General features: G+C 37.1%; 1 protein-coding gene across 1 annotated transcript; it reads left to right on the top strand.

Annotated features, from left to right (window-relative positions):
* The first annotated feature begins 374 nt into the window (after nt 1-374).
* LOC121725379 (proteasome subunit alpha type-2) lies at nt 375-9,150 on the top strand. The gene is made up of 6 exons (XM_042112275.1): nt 375-436; nt 619-695; nt 913-1,011; nt 2,368-2,524; nt 8,477-8,632; nt 8,947-9,150. Exons 1-6 carry the CDS (start codon nt 396-398, stop codon nt 9,119-9,121), a joined length of 705 nt encoding a protein of 234 aa, XP_041968209.1. The 5' UTR covers nt 375-395; the 3' UTR covers nt 9,122-9,150.
* Nucleotides 9,151-21,125: the final 11,975 nt, after the last annotated feature.

Here is a 21,125-nt window from a genome sequence, read left to right as displayed (position 1 = left end):
GTTTTTAATGTGTAATGTTGGTAGACTATTAACCATTTAATATTCGATGTCGTGCACAAGTGTTACAACTTCAAGAAACGTGCCATTTTGTGTTCTCTCCAAAACTTCATCGAAAGTTTTAGTAAAGGGTCTACCACTTTACTAAAACAACTGACTTGACTCGTTGACTTTTACTGACTACATTTTTTAGACTTACTAGACTTTCGACTTGACGATCATCTGGAAAAACGACTTCAAAATTTTGTTAACTTTTCACGAAAAACATTTTTTTTCCAGCCATACTATACTTTACACTGGCCATGGTTAAAAAGCCGAGCGCCATATTATGAAGAAAAAAATGACAGTTTACAAATTTGACATCAGACATTTGACTGTTGACAATTTGCTTTGTAATCATGGCGTCTGAGCGATACAGTTTCTCTCTTACTACTTTTAGGTAATTTTATAGTTATTTACAATATAAAAGTGCTTTAAAATGGTTTGCTAAGCACCTATTAATGATTCATGTAATGTGTTCATTGTTTTACAACTTTTCAATGTGATTATAACTTATTTTTTGTTATGCCGACTCACTGTACAATGAGTATGAAATGTAGTTAAATTTTGTTTTATTTACAGTCCTTCAGGTAAATTAGTGCAAATCGAATATGCTTTAGCAGCAGTAGCAGCCGGAGGCACATCAGTAGGCATAAAAGGTAAAAAACCTAATTGTAGGTTATATTATTAACATTAGTACCTATTCAAAGTACAAGATAATTATTAAAAAAAAAAGTTCGGTAGAAAATAATGTTGAGCTAAAGATAATACCGTTGATTTTACATTTTACACTAATTTTATATGTAAGAGACAAAAACAATTTGTCATGATTAGCGTTTTTCAGGCCAAAATTATATTTTTGCTGTTTGTTTCTAGCTTCCAATGGAGTGGTTATTGCAACTGAAAATAAGCACAAGAGTATTTTGTACGATGAACACAGTGTCCATAAAGTGGAGATGATAACTGGACACATTGGTACGTATGGTTCTTTCCATAAATAGGATGAAGAAAACTAAATAATACTTTGATCGCGGATTCCAGGAAATGCTATTGTATTCTATTGTTGTCGCGATCACCGGTGCTCTTATGGGGCTTGAAGAAGTTTTTAAATGTGATCTCATAAATAATCATTACATTTTTTCTGCTTACATTGCCAACCGCAGGCTGAGATTTATCAAAATAATGTACTAAGTATTGTACACTATGAAAAGGTCTACAGAAAATTATGTGATGGTATATTATGTCTCTCTTATGGATATCCCACAATAACATTTTTTGTCATTTACTATTAACTTCATATCATACAGACAAAATGTACATGTTCATAATTACAACCATGTAAGAAATCAGTAAGTTAAAATAAAACATTAGTTAATTCCTTTTTTTTTTATGCAATAAGGGGGCAAACGAGCAAACGGGTCACCTGATGGAAAGCAACTTCCGTCGCCCATGGACACTCGCAGCATCAGAAGAGCTGCAGGTGCATTGCTGGCCTTTTAAGAGGGAATAGGGTAATAGGGGAGGGTAAGGATGGGATGGGAAGGGAATAGGGGAGGGTAGGGAAGGGAAAAGGGGAGAGTAGGGAAGGGAATAGGGTAGGGGATTGGGCCTCCGGTAAACTCACTCACTCGGCGAAACACAGCGCAAGCGCTGTTTCACACCGGTTTTCTGTGAGAGCATGGTATTTCTCTGGTCGCGCCGGCCCATTCGTGCCGAAGCATGGCTCTCCCATGTCTATTCTTTTGAAAATGTCTGTAATACTCTTCTGTTTATGATTTTCACACTTCATTTCGAAAGCTCAGTCTCTAAGTTGATGGAGAAACATAACTTCGTGGCTATCAAATTTGTTATCTTCAGCCCATTTTAAAGCAATGCTTAAAGCTCCGGCCGGCCGGATTACAGCGAACACCGAACAAGCGGGTGTCCGGATTACCGAGGCCCTACTGTACTACCAAACCGAAAAATGTACCTGGAACCCCAAAGATGTTGATAGCCGACACAAGCTCTGTGTCCACCACGCTTGGATAATTGACGCATTCACAAGCGTGTAAACGACTTGCAAATGCCAAGCGAGATTTGTGGGCGCTTGTGCCTTGTGGACGCTTGCCAAGCCTCGGCAAGTGCAGTTTTATGTCTGTGACAGTACCAACTACCATCCAAACAGGTGGACTGATTTTTATCTAGTTTTTTTTTGTTTGAAAGCTGAAATAATTTAGTTCTTAGGAATGGTTCAATATACATAATATTACACTCTGATTCCTGACAGTAATTAGAGTTAGATCGGAGTTGTTTTTCAATTTCTTATTTCCACCTTATATTGTAATGTTTCAGGTATGGTGTACTCTGGTATGGGTCCAGACTATCGTCTCCTCGTGACCCAGGCGAGGAAGATGGCGCAGCAGTATTTCCTGATGTACCAGGAGCCGATCCCGACTGCCCAGCTTGTGCAAAGAGTGGCAACTGTCATGCAGGAGTACACACAGTCTGGGTAAGGCTAATCCTCTTTTAATTATTTTCTGAATATGTATAATGTTTTGTATTCATTTGTTTGCACATGCACGCTCATCTCTCCTAATCTCACCTTCGCTCGTGGTTGCCTGGAAGAGATTGCTACCTAGTAATAAGGCCGCCATTGTGACACCTATGTAATATCTTGTTTATATTTGTTTGTATTCTCTCTGTATTGTGTGCACAATAAAGAATATTTGATTGATTGATTGATTGATGGAATGTTTATGTAGGCCTTGGGAATGTGATACTTAGCTCTAGAAGTGCTTTAGTTATAGAAATAAAACAGAAATACTCACACTTTACATTATTTGTTGAAACTGGATGTTGCCAATAACTTTGTCTGCATCACTATGTACAAAAATTAATATTTTTTCACATTTTCCACTGATTCCTTGCGCCCGTCGGCCGTCGCCCGTCGTTTCATTATCATCGTGACATTATACCATAGCCTAAAATCAAAATATAATGGACTAGATGACGCCCGCAACTCCGTTGCACACAGTGTTTATTGTAGCCCAAAAAATGGACATCGTCTTTTTATTTGTTAATTCGAAAGAGTACTCAATTACAAAAACTAGGCCTTTACATCCGTTGTGGATGATTTATACAGTATTTTTCAGAGCGAAGTAACCACTCCTCAAATACTGTAGTGCCTGGGACAAGATTTTTAAATGTCCGTATGGTTGCCCAAGCGCATACGTCATTCTCGCATCATAGTCGGCCTAGTCCAGAGGAAAGAACTAGTCAATACGTCTGGGACCAACTATGTGCGGGTTTCCTCACGATGTTTTCCTTCAACGTACGAGCGTCCGTATTGTGTACTTGAGATCAGAAAATGTCTCATAGGTACACGCCTCTACCCGGGTTCGAACCTGCATCCTCTAGGAGTGCGAACCAAAGGTCTACCCATTAGGCCACGGACGCTCAATCAATTACAAAAATCGGATCAATTAGAAATCCCCGAGTAAAACACCCAGGTGTCTCGCTTTAATAGTTTTTAAATTATCTCGAAAAGAAAATCCCAATCCCGCGTTCATAAAAATGTGAAAAGTTATTATATTTCAAAATTGGTACAGATTAGAAAAAAACATGTAATATAATACTTGTAGGACATACAAAAAGCTACATTATGACCCCTTTTTTAGTCGGCTATCACTTATGGGGGCCATGAAAACGAAGAAAATCTATTTTCTGTTTTTATTTTTTTCTGACTAAACTAAGTCGATGTCGAAAGCGCATGTTACTTCAAAAGAAAGGTAATCATCACCACTACCAATGTGTTTTGAAAAATATGGGATTAGCCACAAAACTTAGATATCAAGCTTCTTTTTATCGTTTTAAAGTATGATAGTATAATTGTTATGACGTCAGCGTCGGTGTTAATTAATTAATTACTTTCACCATCGTCACTGAGTTCACTATTGTTATTAAAATTATTATTATAGGTGCAGGTTTAAAAGGTATTAATAAGTTTATTACTTCAGGTGGATAAGGTACTCGTTTTTTGCGTTTTTGTCTGGAGTCAAGGTTTAAATGGGAAACTATTGGGTCGGATGACTCTAGCGCTCGATGGAACAAACATATATGTATATATATATATATATATATATATATATATATATATATATATATATATATATATATATATATATATATATAAAATTACATTCTTAGAAAATTGATACTTTTTAGAGTTTGATAACTATAGTTACTTCGCAGAATTTGTTCCTTGTTAGCAAGTAGCAACACGATCGAACAGTGTAATAAAAAACAAAGTTCACGAATCCCGCCAATCCCGGATTTTTTAAAGTCATAGAACTCAAAAGTTCCACGGGTTAGGGATTTGGTATTTTTACTATTGGTAGTGGTGATGATTACCTTTCTTTTAAAGTAAAATGCGCTTTCGACATCGACTTAGTTAAGTCAGAAAAAAATAAAAACTGAAAATCGATTTTCTTTGTTTTCATGGCCTTCATAAGTGATAGCCGACTAAAAAAGGGTTCATAATGTAGCTTTTTGTATGTCCTACAAGTATTATATCACATGTTTTTTTCTAATCTGTACCAATTTTGAAATATAATAACTTTTCACTTTTTTATGAACGTGGGATTGGGATTTTCTTTTCGAGACAATTCAAAAACTATTAAAGCGAGACATCTGGGTGTTTTACTCGGGGATTTGTAATTAAGTACTTTTTCGAATTAACAAATAAAAATGTCCGTTTTTTGGGCTACAATAAACACTGTGCGTTGCGCCAAAATTAGTTATCGTGCAGGAACCGTACATTTTTCCGAGATAAAATTATCCTATGTTCTTTCCCGGGACTCCAATTATCTCCATATTAAATTTCAGAAAAATCGGTTCAGCGGTTTGGACGTGAAGAGGTAACAGTCTAACGTGGGAGGTAACAGTCATACGTGGGAGAGCCATGCTTCGGCACGAATGGGTCGGCTCGACCGGATAAATACCACGTTCTCACAGAAAACCGGCGTGAAACAGCGCTTGCGCTGTGTTTCGCCGAGTGAGTGAGTTTACCGGAGGCCCAATCCCCTAACCCCTACCCTATTCCCTTCCCTACCCTCAACTTTTCCCTTCCCTTCCCTTCCCTACCCTCCCCTATTACCCTATTCCCTCTTAAAAGGCCGGCAACGCACTTGCAGCTCTTCTGATGCTGCGAATGTCCATGGGCGACGGAAGTTGCTTTCCATCAGGTGACCCGTTTGCTCGTTTGCCCCCTTATTTCATAAAAAAAAAACCGGCCAAGTGCGAGTCGGACTCGCGCACCGAGGGTTCCGTACAAACCTGCAAGGTTTACAAAGTTCGTTCATTACGACAATCGAGTCATAACTATGGTATTTTTATTGCAAAATGAAATTCATAACATTACAATGGGGAAAGATGGAGGAGCATAAATTTAAGACAAAGATCTCTTTATCGTTTAAGTAATCCTTTATTTTATATTAACACATATCATTTATCTATAATATAACTGAAACACTTATACTAGCCTTGCAGCAGACTTGCGAAAGTGGTTAAAGGCAATTAGATCTAAGTATTTGATATGAATTTCAACTTGATAGCTCTACGCGTTCATGAGGAAAAAAGTAATAAGTTTATATTTATTAAAAAATATATATTTTGTAATGTTACTAAAAATTTAAGGTTTTCGGAATTTTTCCTTTATGTGTGCTATAAAACGTTGCTTCATGCCAAATTTCAAGATTCTAGGTCGACTGGAAGTACCCTTTAGGTTTTGATTCCCTTGCGAGTACTTGCGAGTTTCAAAATATGCAGCTTAAATTGCTGTTTCTTTTGATTGCGTTGACATAGAAGTTTGATTTTGTTACAGCTTAAAGGTATTATAGACCTGAGTATTTGGTATGAATTTCAATTTAATACCTCTACGCGTTTATGAGGAAATGGGTAGTAAGTTTAAAATTATTAAAAAAAAATATATTATGTGATGTAACTAAAAATTTATGGTTTTCGTAATTTTTCCTTTATCTATGCTATAAGACGTTGCTTCGTACCAAATTTCAAGATTCTGAGTTCACGGGAAGCACCCTGTAGGTTTTGATTCCCTTGCAAGTGTCGAAAATTTGCGGCATAAACGGCTGTATCTTTTGATTGCGTTGGCTTAGAAGTTTGATTTTTTCACAGCTTCAAGGGACAGTAGACCTGAGTAATTGATATAAATTTCAGCTTCATACCTCCACGCGTTCCTGAGAAAAAGGGTCTTGACAGACGGACGGACGGACAGACGGACAACAAAGTGATCCTATAAGGGTTCCGTTTTTTCCTTTTGAGGTACGGAACCCTAAAAAAAAAAGACAGACAGACACACTTTCGCATTAATAATATTAGTAAGTAATTACAGTAGGGCCTCGAAAGTCCGAACACCTAAAATATATAACCTGTTCGGATGTACGCAGCGTTCGCATTATTATATGTAGACATTTTTAAAAGCATTTTTTGGATGTTGAAGCCATGATAAAAAGCACAAATACAGTGCAATGATATGTACCTATAACAAAATGGCGAAATAGCGCGCGGGGCGGTCAAAAACAATACGCGTATAGTACTTTTAGACGTCAGTTAGACGAAAAGTACTACGCGCATTGTTACTTGCACTTGAATGCGGCGGCGCGGCTGCGGGAGTGACTTGTGCGGGGATGGGAGGTCGTTCGGATTATAGAGGTATTCGGATTAGCCGGGGTTCGGACTGTCGAGGCCCTACTGTAGTATGGATATGAACTTTTGTGCCTGTGCTCTTCTTCATGCAAAATGACAACAGATTTGCTACACTTGCTAATAGCCCGGCCTTAGTTAGCAAGTTGCTATAGGCCCGGAATAGAAACAAGGGCTACTTTTTATCACAAACAAATGTTATAAATCTTTGGACGCAGTAACAGAAACGTTTATAACTTTGGACGCAGATCGTACCTGTGCAGAATGGAAATGACTTACAATGTCTTAAGGATGCTATCACATAAAAATTAGCAGGTCGATGTCTGTCAGTACGAATATCGACGTTGACATTAAAATAACATTAATATCAGCGCGCCTTGTACAGTGGCGGTTACGACGCTCGCCGTGTCATAGTAAAAGGAGGGGAAGTAAGTTATCTTCATACAAAGGCACCGCGCGCGGCTTGTATGTGTGCGCCATAGTATCAATGCGTCTCCACGTACCGCACACAACAAAATCTCGGCGGTACCCACGAAGCTAAACTGGCCGAGATTTTGTTGTGTGCCGTGTGGCGAGTGGCGACTGTGAAACTCGCGTCTGATTCTCGTGCTGATCGAAAAACCGTAAGAAGGTTGGAGAGTAGTGTTGTAACATCGAAATCGATTAATCGAACAATCGATTGTTTTTTTTCGATTGTCGATATTTTTTAATCGATTGTAAGGGTTTCGATTAATTAAAAAAAAACGATTTTTTAAAAATCGATTTTCATAAAAAATGGGTTAAAAATTTAATCGATTGTAAGAGTTTCGATTAATTAAAAAGATCGATTTTTTAAAAATTGATTTTCATAAAAAATGGGCTAAAAATTTAATCGATTGTAAGGGTTTCGATTAATTAAAAAAAACGTTTTTTAAAAATAGATTTTCATAAAAAATGAGTTAAAAAAAATAGTGCACATCGTTAATAATCAAGTTGTCACTTCTGCCGGCACTCCCGGATTGCAACCCGTCTTTTTTTAATCTTTTGCGATTATTGTGATGGTTAAAAGTTAAAACGTATTTATGTGAAAATTTTGTATGCGACTATATAAAATTTTTATGGTGTAGACTTGGAGATGAATATATTATCTTTCATTTGAGACCAAAATATCCTCGCAGTGTGACTCCTAATTCTTTAAAATGGTACCTACCTGAAAATCGCTGATATTTGTGAGAAAATGTGATAGCGTCCTTAATGGGACGTTTATTCAGCCACTGCCGCTGCTACTCGCGCTGCCGGCTATATCCCTCAATACTTCTGCGGCAGTGACGACGCGAGTGAGCGTTTACACTCAGCCCTCTACACACTTGCCGCGTCGGGCAGCGGCAGCGGCATCACGAGTTGCAGCTCTAGAGACTATTTACATTCTCGCGCTGCCCACTTGCCTGATCAGTGATCACTTCCCTGCCCACTTGACACTTCCCTTCCCAACAGCCCCCGTAGACAAGTAGCAAAACGCTAACGCTAACGCTAGCGCTACAAAATGTATGGATTTGACATTAGTATTCGCTAACGAAGCGATGACTTATGTCAAATCGCATACATTTTGTAGCGCTAGCGTTAGCGTTAGCGCTTTGTCACTTGTCTACAGGCCCTGGGCTGAATGTAAACGAACAAATGGTTTGTTCGTAAATTACAACAGAAGTTAATCTGTTGTAACTTACGAACAAACCATAACATGTACTTAATTCTCTTTTTATAGTGGCGTGCGTCCATTTGGAGTGTCCCTTCTCATCTGTGGATGGGATGGAGGGCGGCCCTACCTGTTCCAGTGTGATCCCTCTGGAGCATACTTTGCCTGGAAAGCCACGGCTATGGGCAAGAACTTTAACAACGGAAAAACATTTTTGGAGAAGAGGTATAGTTTAAAAATAAAAAATACTTTTTTTAGATTTGTTAGATGTTCAGGTATTTACTAAATCAACAACAATTTACCCTCAAAACTATATTATCAACATCATTAAAAAAAAAAAATGGTCTTTGTAAGTATGTTTGCCGCAAGTCAAAAAATTTAACATGCAGGCTACCTAAAGAGTAGCAACGATTACTTTAAATATAGTTTTTTCGCATTTTACAAAACTCCACGCGACCTATCGAGGGTTGACTAATATAAACTACTTAGTTAATAATAGAGTTACAATTTTTAACTTCAAATGACTATACTTGTTCCAGATACACAGAGGAATTGGAGTTGGATGATGCGGTTCACACCGCTATCCTGACCTTGAAGGAGGGTTTCGAAGGTCAGATGACTGCAGACAATATCGAGGTGGGAATCTGTGATGCCAACGGCTTCCGGAGACTGGACCCCGCTCATGTTAAAGACTACCTAGCTAATATCCCTTAAATGTATTAAATTTGCATTTCTTTGTAAAATTCGTTTTTTTAATCACTAACAATGATTTCAATTCTTATAAATATGTACGGTAAGTTTAAAAATATAGATCTTATACTTTTAATTTAGTTATAGGTGACGCCCGTGTTATTTGATTATCGCGTGGGAACCATACGTTTTCCGCCACAAAAAGTATCCTGTCCTTTTCCGGGACTCAATCTTAGTATTAGCTCCGTGCAATGTCCAAATCATTAAACGAATTTCTATCCAATAAAAGTTGCGCCTACTGGCTACTACAAACCTAACGAGTACATAGATAGTTACAACACGCAAAAATTAGGTAACTGAAAAGTGAAAATCTACTTTTGTAGAATTTCCTTATAGTTTTATAACTAAATATCTCTATTAGTAATATTTTGTGGATGCATTTAATCTGTAGCAGGCATTCTTAAAGTGCGCTTAACGGAGGCCTGGGGCTCCGCAAAGGCTTTGTAGGGGCTCCGCAAGAATACTAGTAATAATGAAATAATCGGCCAAGTGCGAGACGGACTCCGTAACGTTAAAGAGCAAAAGCCCCCTTAAATTTTTATTTTATTTTAATAATATTATTAATTATTAAAGTAAACATATAATTAGGGTATTTGTGAAAATTTCAAGTGCCTACCTGTTGTCATTATTGATAACGACCAAAAAATCATGTTTGTTGTATAGGAGCCCCCCTTAAATATTAATTTTATTTTGTTTTTAGTATTAGTTGTTATAGCGGCAACAGATATTATACACAATCTGTGAAAATTTCAGAAGTCTAGCTATAGCAGTTTTAGAGATACAGCCTGGTGACAGACAGACGGACAGACAATGAAGTCTTAGTAATAGCAGGTAATAGGGTCCTTTGGTTACGTATAGATAGTATGTATAGGTAAACTATAAAGTATTAAATATATTTCCGTTGTCTGTTACCCGTAACACAAGTCCTTGACGTAGGTTCCACGGGGCCAGACTGACTTGGTGTGAAGTGTCCATATCCTTTTATTTTGGGGTTCCGTCGGAAATTTCGCGTTTCAAAAGGTGATCTCTAGTCTACGAATAATAAAAACTAAGGAATCGTAACTCCCATACTATTACCGTTTTAAATTTGGTTCCTTTTTAACCCCCGACAAAAAAGAGGGGTGTTATAAGTTTGACGTGTCTGTCTGTCGGTCTGTCTGTCTGTTTGTCTGTGGCATCGTAGCATCCAAACGGCTGGACCGATTTTGATCTAGTTTTTTTTTGTTTGAAAGCTGACTTAATCAAAAGTGTTCTTAGCTATATTTCATCATTCATAAAAAAACACAAGATGGGGTTCACGTTTAACTACTCCTAAAGGAAGGCAACTAGAGGCAGCCTTAAATCACTTACACCTTGATACGGTTTCACATGGAGAACCAACCTATTGGCCGAGTGACCCTAAAAAGATTCCAGACTTGGTCGATTTTTGTGTAATTAAAGGAATTCCTCGAAAGCATTTCCTCTGTACATCACTTCAAGACCTCTCGTCTGATCACAGTGTAGTAGTACTAGAGGTGACCCAAGAAGTAAAGACTATCCAACCGGCGCCAAAGCTTCATAACAGTAGAACGAATTGGGATAAGTTTCGATGTTTGGTGGAATCCTCTATTGACCTTAACCTGCCCTTGAAAACGCAAGAAGACATTACGAAAGCTATAGAACATTTTAACACTTGTATTCAAAATGCAGCCTGGGAAAGCACTCCACCTGATAAAAAGCAAACGGAACCGTGTTGCTCTAAACCGGTCCGAGAACTAGTAGCTGAAAAAAGAGAAGCACGTAAGAAATGGCAAGCCACCAGATTTCCAGGTGACAAAACTCGTCTAAACTATTTAACTGCAAGACTCAAACTATTGCTGCGTTCTGAAAAACACATTGAAAACCAGCTACGTAACCTAGATGCGACTGCTAACAGTGACTACTCACTCTGGAAAGCTACCAAACGACTTAAAAGGCCTACCACTTCCAATCCACCTTTAAGGAAAGAAGATGGCTCCTGGGCTAAGAGTGACTCAGAGAAGGGCGAAGCTTTCGCACACTATCTAGCTAATGCCTTCACACCAAATGACTGCGAGTCGAAGAATAAACACCAAGAAATAAGCAATTTTTTAGCTGAACCTTACCAACTTGACTTACCAATTACAAAAATTAGTAAATCTGAGGTCATAGAAACCATTTCCAAATTGAACCTAAACAAAGCCCCTGGATACGATTTGATAACTGCTAAAGTACTCCGAGAGCTACCAGAAAAAGCAATTTCTTTTATGACACACTTTTTCAATTGCATTTTGAAGCGAGCAATTTTCCCGGAACAATGGAAGGTAGCTCAGATCAAAATGATCCTCAAACCAGGCAAACCTCCAGAAGAGGTATCTTCATACAGACCAATCAGCTTACTACCTTTAACATCAAAGGTGATGGAAATACTATTCTTGAAAAGGCTGAACGCAGTTCTTATAGAAAATAAAATCATACCTGATCACCAATTTGGGTTTAGGAAAAAAAAAGGGCACAATAGAACAAATACATAGATTAGTAGAAGAGATACACAAAGCCTTCGAAAATAAAAAATATTGTTGCGCTGCATTTCTAGATATTTCCCAAGCATTTGACAGAGTCTGGCATGAAGGACTACTTTACAAATTGAAAAAACTACTTCCACTAAACTATTACCTCTTCATAAAATCATATCTCGCTGACAGATACTTCTACGTCAAGCAAGGAGAATCATCAACCAAACTATATAAAATTTACGCAGGAGTACCCCAGGGAAGTGTCCTCGGTCCGAGTCTATACCTAACATTTACTTCAGACTTACCTCTGTCAGATGGCGTATTGATCGGCACCTTTGCCGACGACACGGCCGCATTGGCTGTTGATGATCCGACACAAGCAAGTCGCATACTGCAACAATCGCTGGATAAGATCACAGAATGGTTAAAGAATTGGCGAATAAAAGCTAACGAATCTAAATCGGCACAGGTAACCTTCGCTTTGAGGCGTGAAAACTGCCCACCCATGACTCTAAATGGTATCCAGATACCCCAAGTGACCGAAGCTAAATATCTGGGACTATATCTGGATCGACGCTTGACCTGGAAAAAACATATAACAATAAAAAGAAAAGCTCTTGGAATCCAACTAACAAAAATGTACTCGCTGCTTGGCAGCAGATCACAGCTATCATTAGAGAACAAACTACTAATTTATAAATGTATTCTTAAACCAATCTGGACATATGGATTACAGCTCTTTGGAACAACCTCAAATTCAAATCTAGAAATACTTCAACGATTTCAATCAAAAATACTACGAATTATTACAAAGGCTCCTTGGTTCATAACAAACAAACAACTTCATCACGACCTTAAAATAAGAACTGTACAGGAGGAGACAAAATATATAATTGAATCATACAAGCAAAGGTTAAACAATCATCCAAACATACTTGCAACACAGTTAATGAACATTGATACAAAATTTCGAAGGCTCAAGAGAAAAACCCCTAGAGACTTATATGGAAAGCCACAATTAGAGGGAGCAGCCACTGGGCTAGCCGACCCTACAAGATTAAATACATATTTAAACTTTTGCTGAATGTTCGATGAAACAGATTGCAGAATCACATATTGAAAAAAAATAAAAAAATAAAAAATATTTCATCATCATCAGCCTGCTCCGTGCTGGAAAATCGCGGTTCATCTGGTACGTGAAGGGCCGATTAGCAACGTGCAGTCGTTTGGTGGCCTTTATATTTTGCATTCTAGTTCGTCACATTTATGACATTTTTTATTTACACATTAATGGAAAGTTGACCTGGTGCTGCAGCATCACCTGGTAATCAATAGGATACCCAACTCCTCACCAACTTAGAGCAATGGTTTCGTATTTGGCCTCATTTTAATTGCGACAACTAGTAAGACGTAGATAAAAAGTAAATTTTTGCATGCTGCTGCTGCAGCATCACCTGGATTCTATAGGAGCCGGGCTCCATATGAAGCCAAAGTGGAGGTTTCATGTTTGGACTCATATTGACGGCCTCATCCAAAAGGACATTCCTACATGGTATTCATTGGGATATAATATGATCCTGTTGATAGGAATTATTCCGCAATATAACCAACACAACTTTACAAAAGCATGAAATAAAATTAAATTAAGAAATTAAAAAAAAAACCCCGCCAAACAACTTTAAAAAGTACCTAATGAAATAATATATTTTACTGACTTTAAGTTTAAATAATTCCTAAGTGTAAAGTGATATTTAGTCCGTAATTATTGTTGTCAAGGTGTGTCGGGGGACCGCTAAATATGTAGATGTTTGATTTCACATAACATTATAGTTTAAGGGTCAGTTCACGGCGCACCGAATCGAGACAATCAGTGACATGGCGATACAAAATACACCACTGCAATACACTGTTGGCGGTCCCCCGACACACCGTGACAACAATAATTATGGACTAAAATATCACTTTACACTTAGGAATTATTTAAACTTAAAGTCAGTAAAATATATTATTTCATTACTTTTTAAAGTTGTTTGGCGGGGTTTTTTTTTAATTTCTTAATTTAATTTTATTATCTGTCATGTAACGTCAGCCTAGAACCGCTCAAGGTCACCTAAATATTGCAAATGTATTGAAATGTGTACCTAAGGTACACTTTTTTGACAAGTATTGTGGAGCATGTTTTTTGACGGAGTTACTTTTCCTTAGTTTTTATTATTTGTAGTCTCTATAGTTTGTGCGTTCTATGATATGGGTGACAGTTTTCATGTTCCTTGCTACGGGTTTTTTTTACAAGAAAACAAAAAAAATCAAAATGTAATAAATTATATTCCATCTACAAAAACAAATGTTTCCTATAATTGTAAATGAATAAAAATGAAAAGATGCTAAATGCTAACTTATTAATAAAAATTATAAATATTAACTGTGAAAAAGGAGTATAAAATTATTGCTACGAAAACATTTAAAAAATGTCATATGCATGAAACGGAACTTATGCTAATAGAGATTGACTCTGTTGAATCGAAATCAAATCGATAAAAAAGGGCGGCCATCTTAAATCGCCGGCACCACTGAAATGTCAGTACGAAATCGATAATTTCGATTGCAATTCCTTTACGAAGTGATTCGATATTTTTAAACTATCGATTAATTTTTGTTACGTAACTTCCCTACTATTGTCAATTATAATGTGTCACGCATATCATCATAAAACGCACAAACTATAGTATATAAATATTTTCGAATATTACTTATACTATGTCAAACGGTTGGATTAGCCCGGGCGCGCACTAGCGGCCACGCCGCGGCGGCCATCGAGATAGATAGCTTAGTATGAAACCGCCATAGACGACGCGCACCTGTAGGCCTACTACGAAACCGTTTTGAGATTCAAACAATCGGCTGAGAATGCCGCGTCCTGCTCTAACAACGTCATTTCTCGTTTGTTAGAGTAGGACGCAGCATTCTCGTACGATTGCTTGAGTCTCAAAATGGTTTCGTGGTACGGCCCCTGGCCGCAACGCGACCAGCGGCCGCTGGTAGCGGCCTGGCCGCTAGTGCGCGCCCGGGCTTATAGACACGTGATCCATTTATCTAACTTCAAGGGCGGTTTTGAGGATAGTAACAATATCACAGAATTGATAGCGATAGCATTATCTCAGGCAGCGGCTTTGATTTATTGATATTAATTGATTTGATCACCCAATCTAATATGGTTTTGTTTGCCCCTGTATGTAACAGTTGCGTTGTCTTATCTTATATCTTTAAACGAGCAATTCTTGTCATCATGTTCTTGTTTATAATATAATTGGAATCTCGGAATCGGCTCCAACGATTTTCATGAAATTTTTTCACATTTCTAGAAGCAACCGTTTAGACTTTAACTGGTAGAACCCTTGGACTCTTAACGATTTTTTCCACTTTAAATCTTCATATTTCACAAATGGATCCCTAAATCGGAAAATGATCTATGAATACTCGTAATATTTTTTTAAAAATCGGCCAAGTGCGAGTCGGACTTGCGCACAAAGGGTTCCGTACCGTTATAGAGCGAAAAAATAGTGTTTTTTTGTATGGGAGCCCCCCCTTAATTATTTATTTTATTTTAATTTTATTAATTACAATTATAAATAAGAATTTTGTGAATATTTCAAGTGCCTACCTGATGCCATTACGGATCACGAGCAAAAAAAGTAAAAAAAATCACGTTTGTTGTATCGGAGCCCCCCTTAAATATTAACTTTATTTTATTTTTAGTATTTGTTGTTATAGCGGCAACAGATATAAACAATTTGTGAAAATTTCAAACGTCTAGCTATAGCGGTTCTTGAGTAATCTTGAGATACAGCCTGGAGACAGACAGACTGGCAGACATCGTTTTTACTTTTTACCATAGAGATATTAAACCAACAAGAGAGGCTGTGGGGGCGTGGCCGGTGTAAGTGAAGTATGACCAAAACGGGCAAACTACGCGAAAACACAATTAGTCGGGACGTGATTGTCTAAGCGCGTACTACGGGAGTGTTTTTTTGATATGCCTAACTGTTCGGTGGTTGTGTGCAAGAATCGAAGTGACCATAAACTTGAAGGGGTCACTTTTCATCGCTAAGTACCAAAACAATTTTGTATTTCCAGCATTTTCCACCAAAATCTCATTTTTTTCGTTAAAATAATTGCATTAGAAATTTTCAGTCGGGTACTGAGAGAAATATGTAACCTAACGATTGAACGCATAACATTGCTCGCTAAGTGTAGCGTGCCTGGTGTTGAAAACAGTCTAAGCGAGCAATGAAAATTGCGCATATTGAATCGGTCGCTTTCCGTGCACGGCCGCTGATAAGCGCCGTGAGATAGTGATGTACCTGTCATTTCTTGTTGTCGATACGGCACGTTGCATTGCCGCGATTAGTACGATCAATAAACTAATAACAAATATTAAGTAGATGATTTTGATAGTTTAATAAATCTATATATTAATACGTGAGAGAAAAACTTTGTAACCCTTTTTACGAAAAGTGGGGAAACATAGGTGCATGAAATTTCGCACAGTTATAGTTTATATGGTGAAAGAGTGCATCGAGCTAATATTATTTTAAAATTATGTTTTTATCATATATATTTTTAACAAATAAAACGTTACACACACTACGACACTACTACTAGGAAAAATGACAGATTTTTGAGTGACAAGCCTATACGTATGAATTATACTCTTTTTTTTATGGTTGAAGTCTGCTGACAACAAGTTGACAAATTGAAAATGGATTATTGTTTTTTTTATTTAATTTTAGATACTATTAGACAATGCTGAAACGGCCAGTCTGAGATCAGCTGAGTCCCAGAGACAAGAATTGAAAAAAACTATGATGAAGTCAATATTTTTTACAAAATATAGGTAGTAGTCCTAATGTCGTTGCAAATAAGGTCGAATTTCGACCATTGGGCGATCTCTAGTATTTATAAACATGTAAAACAATCTAAGGAATTACTTTATTATTTTCTTTTATTATTAAATAAGTGTAGCAACTAGCAAAGTACCCAAATGAATGTACCTAGATGTGCGAATGCGGATTATGGACTAAAATATCACTTTACACTTAGGAATTATTTAAACTTAAAGTCAGTAAAATATATTATTTCATTACTTTTTAAAGTTGTTTGGCCGGGGTTTTTTAAATTTCTTAATTTAATATTATTTCATGCTTTTTAAACTTGTGTTCGTTAAAGTACAGAATAATTCCTATCAACAGGATCATATTATATCCCAATAAATACCATATAGGAATGTCCTTTTGGGTGAGGACGTCAATATGAGTCCAAACATGAAACCTCCACTTTGAGGTCATATGGAGCTCGGCTCCTATAGAATCTAGGTGATGCTGCAGCAGCATGCAAAAATTTATTGTTTATCTAAGTCTTACTAGTTGTCGCAATTAAAATGAGTCGAAACTATTGCTCTAAGTTGGTGAGGAGTTGGGTATCCTATTGATTACCAGGTGATGCTGCAGCACCAGGTCAACTTTCCATTAATGTGCAAATATTTATAAATGTCACGAACTAGAATGCAAAATATAAAGCCCACCAAACGACTGCAAGTTGCTAATCGGCCCTTCACGAACCAGATGAACCGCGATTTTCCAGGACGGAGCAGGCTGATGATGATGAACTATACGCTTAGAACACTCTCGATCATGTCAGCTTTCAAACAAAAAAACTATATCAAAATCGGTCCACCCGTTTGGATGCTACGATGCTACGATGCCACAGACAGACAGACAGACAGACAGACAGACAGACAGGCAGACAGGCAGACAGACAGACCGACAGACAGACACGTCAAACTTATAACACCCCTCTTTTTTGTCGGGGGTTAAAAATCGAAATAATCTTTTATTTTTGACCTCATGACTTTGCATTACACTGTGACTGTGAGGCAACTTACACGTTAAAAAGTAGGGTAGATTTTAAGTTTGCAAGATTTAATTATCTAAGTCAAGATGAATCTAAATAAAAAACTTGTTTAAAATTGTATTGGGGCCAGCTATTAATGCTAAAATTGTTCGCGATATGCAGCAACGTAACTGCTCGATAGTAAATTTATCGACAGTCAAACACTAGCGTAGGTGTGAAATTCTTTGAATGTGTTTTCTGGACTGAGGCGCGTACTTGCACAGTAGATAGTAATGTGTGCGCAGCAATCAGAGCATCGCCTTGAATGTGTGAGTGGCAGGGATTTCTCAATGTGTGGGTGTAATTTGTGTAATTATTTAGGTGTCAACGTATGTGTAGTTTACATCAGGACCCAAACAAAGTGCGCTCGGCGGCCTATCTCTTGTTTCTGATATCTGTGCTTTTTACCGTTTGGGTACGGAACCCTAAAAACTTATGCAACGACACCCCACACGGTGGGGTGGGCGAGGAAAAAAATTCATCCCCGCTTGATATGTAGGGAAGGTCCCATAAAAAGAAAAGAAAATATAAAGATTTTAAGTATACTTAATAATAATATAAGTATTTACCATTTTGTCGGCAGTGCACCATTATGTGCATTCATGCCGAATTATAGCTTTGTAGGTCCTATAGTCTGAGCAAAACCGTGGAAAGACAGACAAGTCAAGGGTTCTTTGTCGACTACGGAACTCTCAAATAGTGTTAAAGATATCATTATCTTCTTGCTGACCTAAAACACCACGCATGCCACAAATGCTACTAAGAAATAAGTTGTAAATTGTAATACGATAGCGTCAACAACATAATTAGCAGGTAACTTGTAGTCCATTCAAAGCTGCGCTTCATGTTTCTGAATCCACTCACTGGATACTACGAAGACATTAGTCGCTTCCGTAGTAAATACTGGAATGCCTGGTAAGTAATTGGTATTCGTAATAGTATCACAGTAGCTACTGCTTTGCAGGCCCGGATTTATAAATAGGCAATATGGGCTGCGGCTAGGGTTCCCAACCCTCCCGGTTTGCCCGGGAGACTCCGTCCTCCCGGATAACGATAATTTCTCCGGTTTTTCAAAAACTAATAATTATTATTGCATAATATCAATACTTAGTGAAAAATTGTAAAATGAAGTTGGACTGGACAATCATAATATTAAGTATCTGTTTGAATAAAATCGCGATTTTATTCGAACAGATATAGAAGTAATTAGTAAGCCCCGTTAAGAGCTCACCTGACTCTAAAAATCAAACATCGTCCTTCTCTCTTCACACTCACGCCCGTCTTTCATCAAATTACCAAGTTTCTGGGCCAGGGGAAAGATATAAAGAATAAAAAATTAATAATTTTTAGTTGTAAAAATATTGTATTGCAAACAAATGGCAAAAATTCGTTTTCTTAATTTTTATAGATAAAAGTACTTAGATAGTAGATAATATACTTAGTAGGGACGTCAACATGATCCAGGGAGGGGGGGGGGGGCGGCAGCTGCCCCCCCCCCCCTCGGTACGCCCATGAATATTTTTAAGCTTTTACCTGTGGCTTTCATAAATAACCCTAACTCTCGTCTAGCGTGATAGCGCCGTTTCAGTTCGGCAGACTTCGTATGCTTGTCATTTTACAGTGTCTGTCTATGTCTGTCTGTTACCTCTTTACGCCCAAACCGCTAAACCGACTTTGCTAATTAATAATTTGAGTCCCGGCTTCCGGGAAGGACATGGCAGTGCCGAATTTATATTTTTAGAGGTTGACCCGTGACTGAAGAAAATTAATATATTATAAATTGTTTTTTTTTATCTTATTTATTTTATAAGCCTTACATCCTGAAGATTAAGTCGGCTTATATTATAAATTGTTGATCCTCATCAATTATTTTTATTGAAGTATGAATCCACCCTCATACTCCAATAATAAAAATCATCACAATGCAATGTTCGTATGACAAAAAAAGTTAATTAAATTTTGTTGAGTCCTATGTAATTACTTAATTAGATATAAGTATTTTGTCGAAGCTCCCAATAATTATGTAATATCCTCCCAATAAACAACGTGTCGCTTTAATTTATTATTACTGAGTATTAGTACATACTGTAGGTACCTACACGAATGATTTCATGACAAAAAATAGCACTTTTAAGTGTCCAATTAATATTATCTAAATATTATCTAAGTTGTACATGGAAGGTACTAGATTGGAGTCGTCAGTAGCTTGTCGTTTCTGAAATAGAAATTAGAATTATAGAAGTATGGCCAATTTCAGAAATATTATCTTAATCGGTTTAAACGTTGGTTTAGCCATATTATGGTTTAACCGATGTCGAACCACGCCCCACATAAAAAATAGATTTAAAAATGAAGAGTTGTATTGCCTAAATTCCTATAATAAGTTCTATCTAAATTAAAAGTACAGGTAGATAATGTACATATTATTATACTTACAGTAATAATATTGTATTATGTAAGTATGTATTACTTATACGGTATACCTAACGTATTAATATACTTACTTAACTTATTATGGACGCATTGGACGTTTAAAAATTAGTTTTTATTCGTCCCTAATGTGATCCACGGGCTGTGTCATATTGTCATGTCATACGTCTTATGAGTTAGCGCAGTGATTCCCAAACTATTTTCACGAACCTCCCCTTTATTTTATAAAGCTACCGTATGTACTCCTAGTTAATTTTATTGCCGTTATTGCGTATTTATCGTAAAATTTAGTTATTGCCGTGAATATTAAGTAATAAAACATTAGGTATGATAATAATAATAAGTATTGCGTGATAAAAAATCTTATCTTTATTTTGTACTAAGTATATTCAATGGAAACTCATAGTCATTTTCTTGACCTTATAGACTATAGTGAGTAGTTGGGTACTGATGCGTATGTAGGTACTAGGTATACTATCAATAGATATAGATCAAAATATATTTGCGTAAATACGTACGTATAATAATTTTATCGAATCTTATCATTATCGTTAGATTTTACTGTAGTATTTCCAAATGTAGATCTTAGATTATATTATATTTTACGTACCTTAACCTACCAAAAACATGAAATCAAGTAGATCTTAAGATAAGACCGCCTTTTGTACTTTTTACTCAATACTTCTAAGTTCTCAGGTATGTCATGGTTGTTTTGGTGCAATAAAGGATTTTCATTAATTCATGCATTCATCTTGGATTTTATGGTGACTCTTTTCAGAGCACGCTCGCTTACCGATTAGTTAACATATAGATGTTAACTAATCGGTAATAGTGATTAATACAATAATAATTATTGACTGGTGCACTAGAAGACGTATCGACTACGGAACGCAAGTATTATTTCACGCCGGTTTTCTAGGTAGCCGTGACTTTTCCGTGCGACGTATAGCTCTCTCGGTGAAAACGCGTCGGCATCAGAGACAACAAATATGTTCGGAGGGAAAATTAATTGAATACGTAGCAACACGTAGCGGAACATCATTGCGAGTTCGAAATAAATACGGCCGGCTCGGCAC

Source organism: Aricia agestis, chromosome 3 (genome assembly GCF_905147365.1).
Source record: "Aricia agestis chromosome 3, ilAriAges1.1, whole genome shotgun sequence".
Taxonomy (NCBI): domain Eukaryota; kingdom Metazoa; phylum Arthropoda; class Insecta; order Lepidoptera; family Lycaenidae; genus Aricia; species Aricia agestis.
The sequence above is the reverse complement of the archived record's forward strand: the minus strand, read 5'-3'. Positions and strand labels throughout refer to the sequence as shown.

Coding starts and splice junctions, on each gene's coding strand:
- LOC121725379 (XM_042112275.1), top strand. CDS start 396: ATGGCGTCTGAGCGATACAGTTTCTCTCTTACTACTTTTAG. Junction 1,012..2,367: donor GATGATAACTGGACACATTG/GTACGTATGGTT, acceptor GTAATGTTTCAG/GTATGGTGTACTCTGGTATG. Junction 2,525..8,476: donor CAGGAGTACACACAGTCTGG/GTAAGGCTAATC, acceptor CTCTTTTTATAG/TGGCGTGCGTCCATTTGGAG.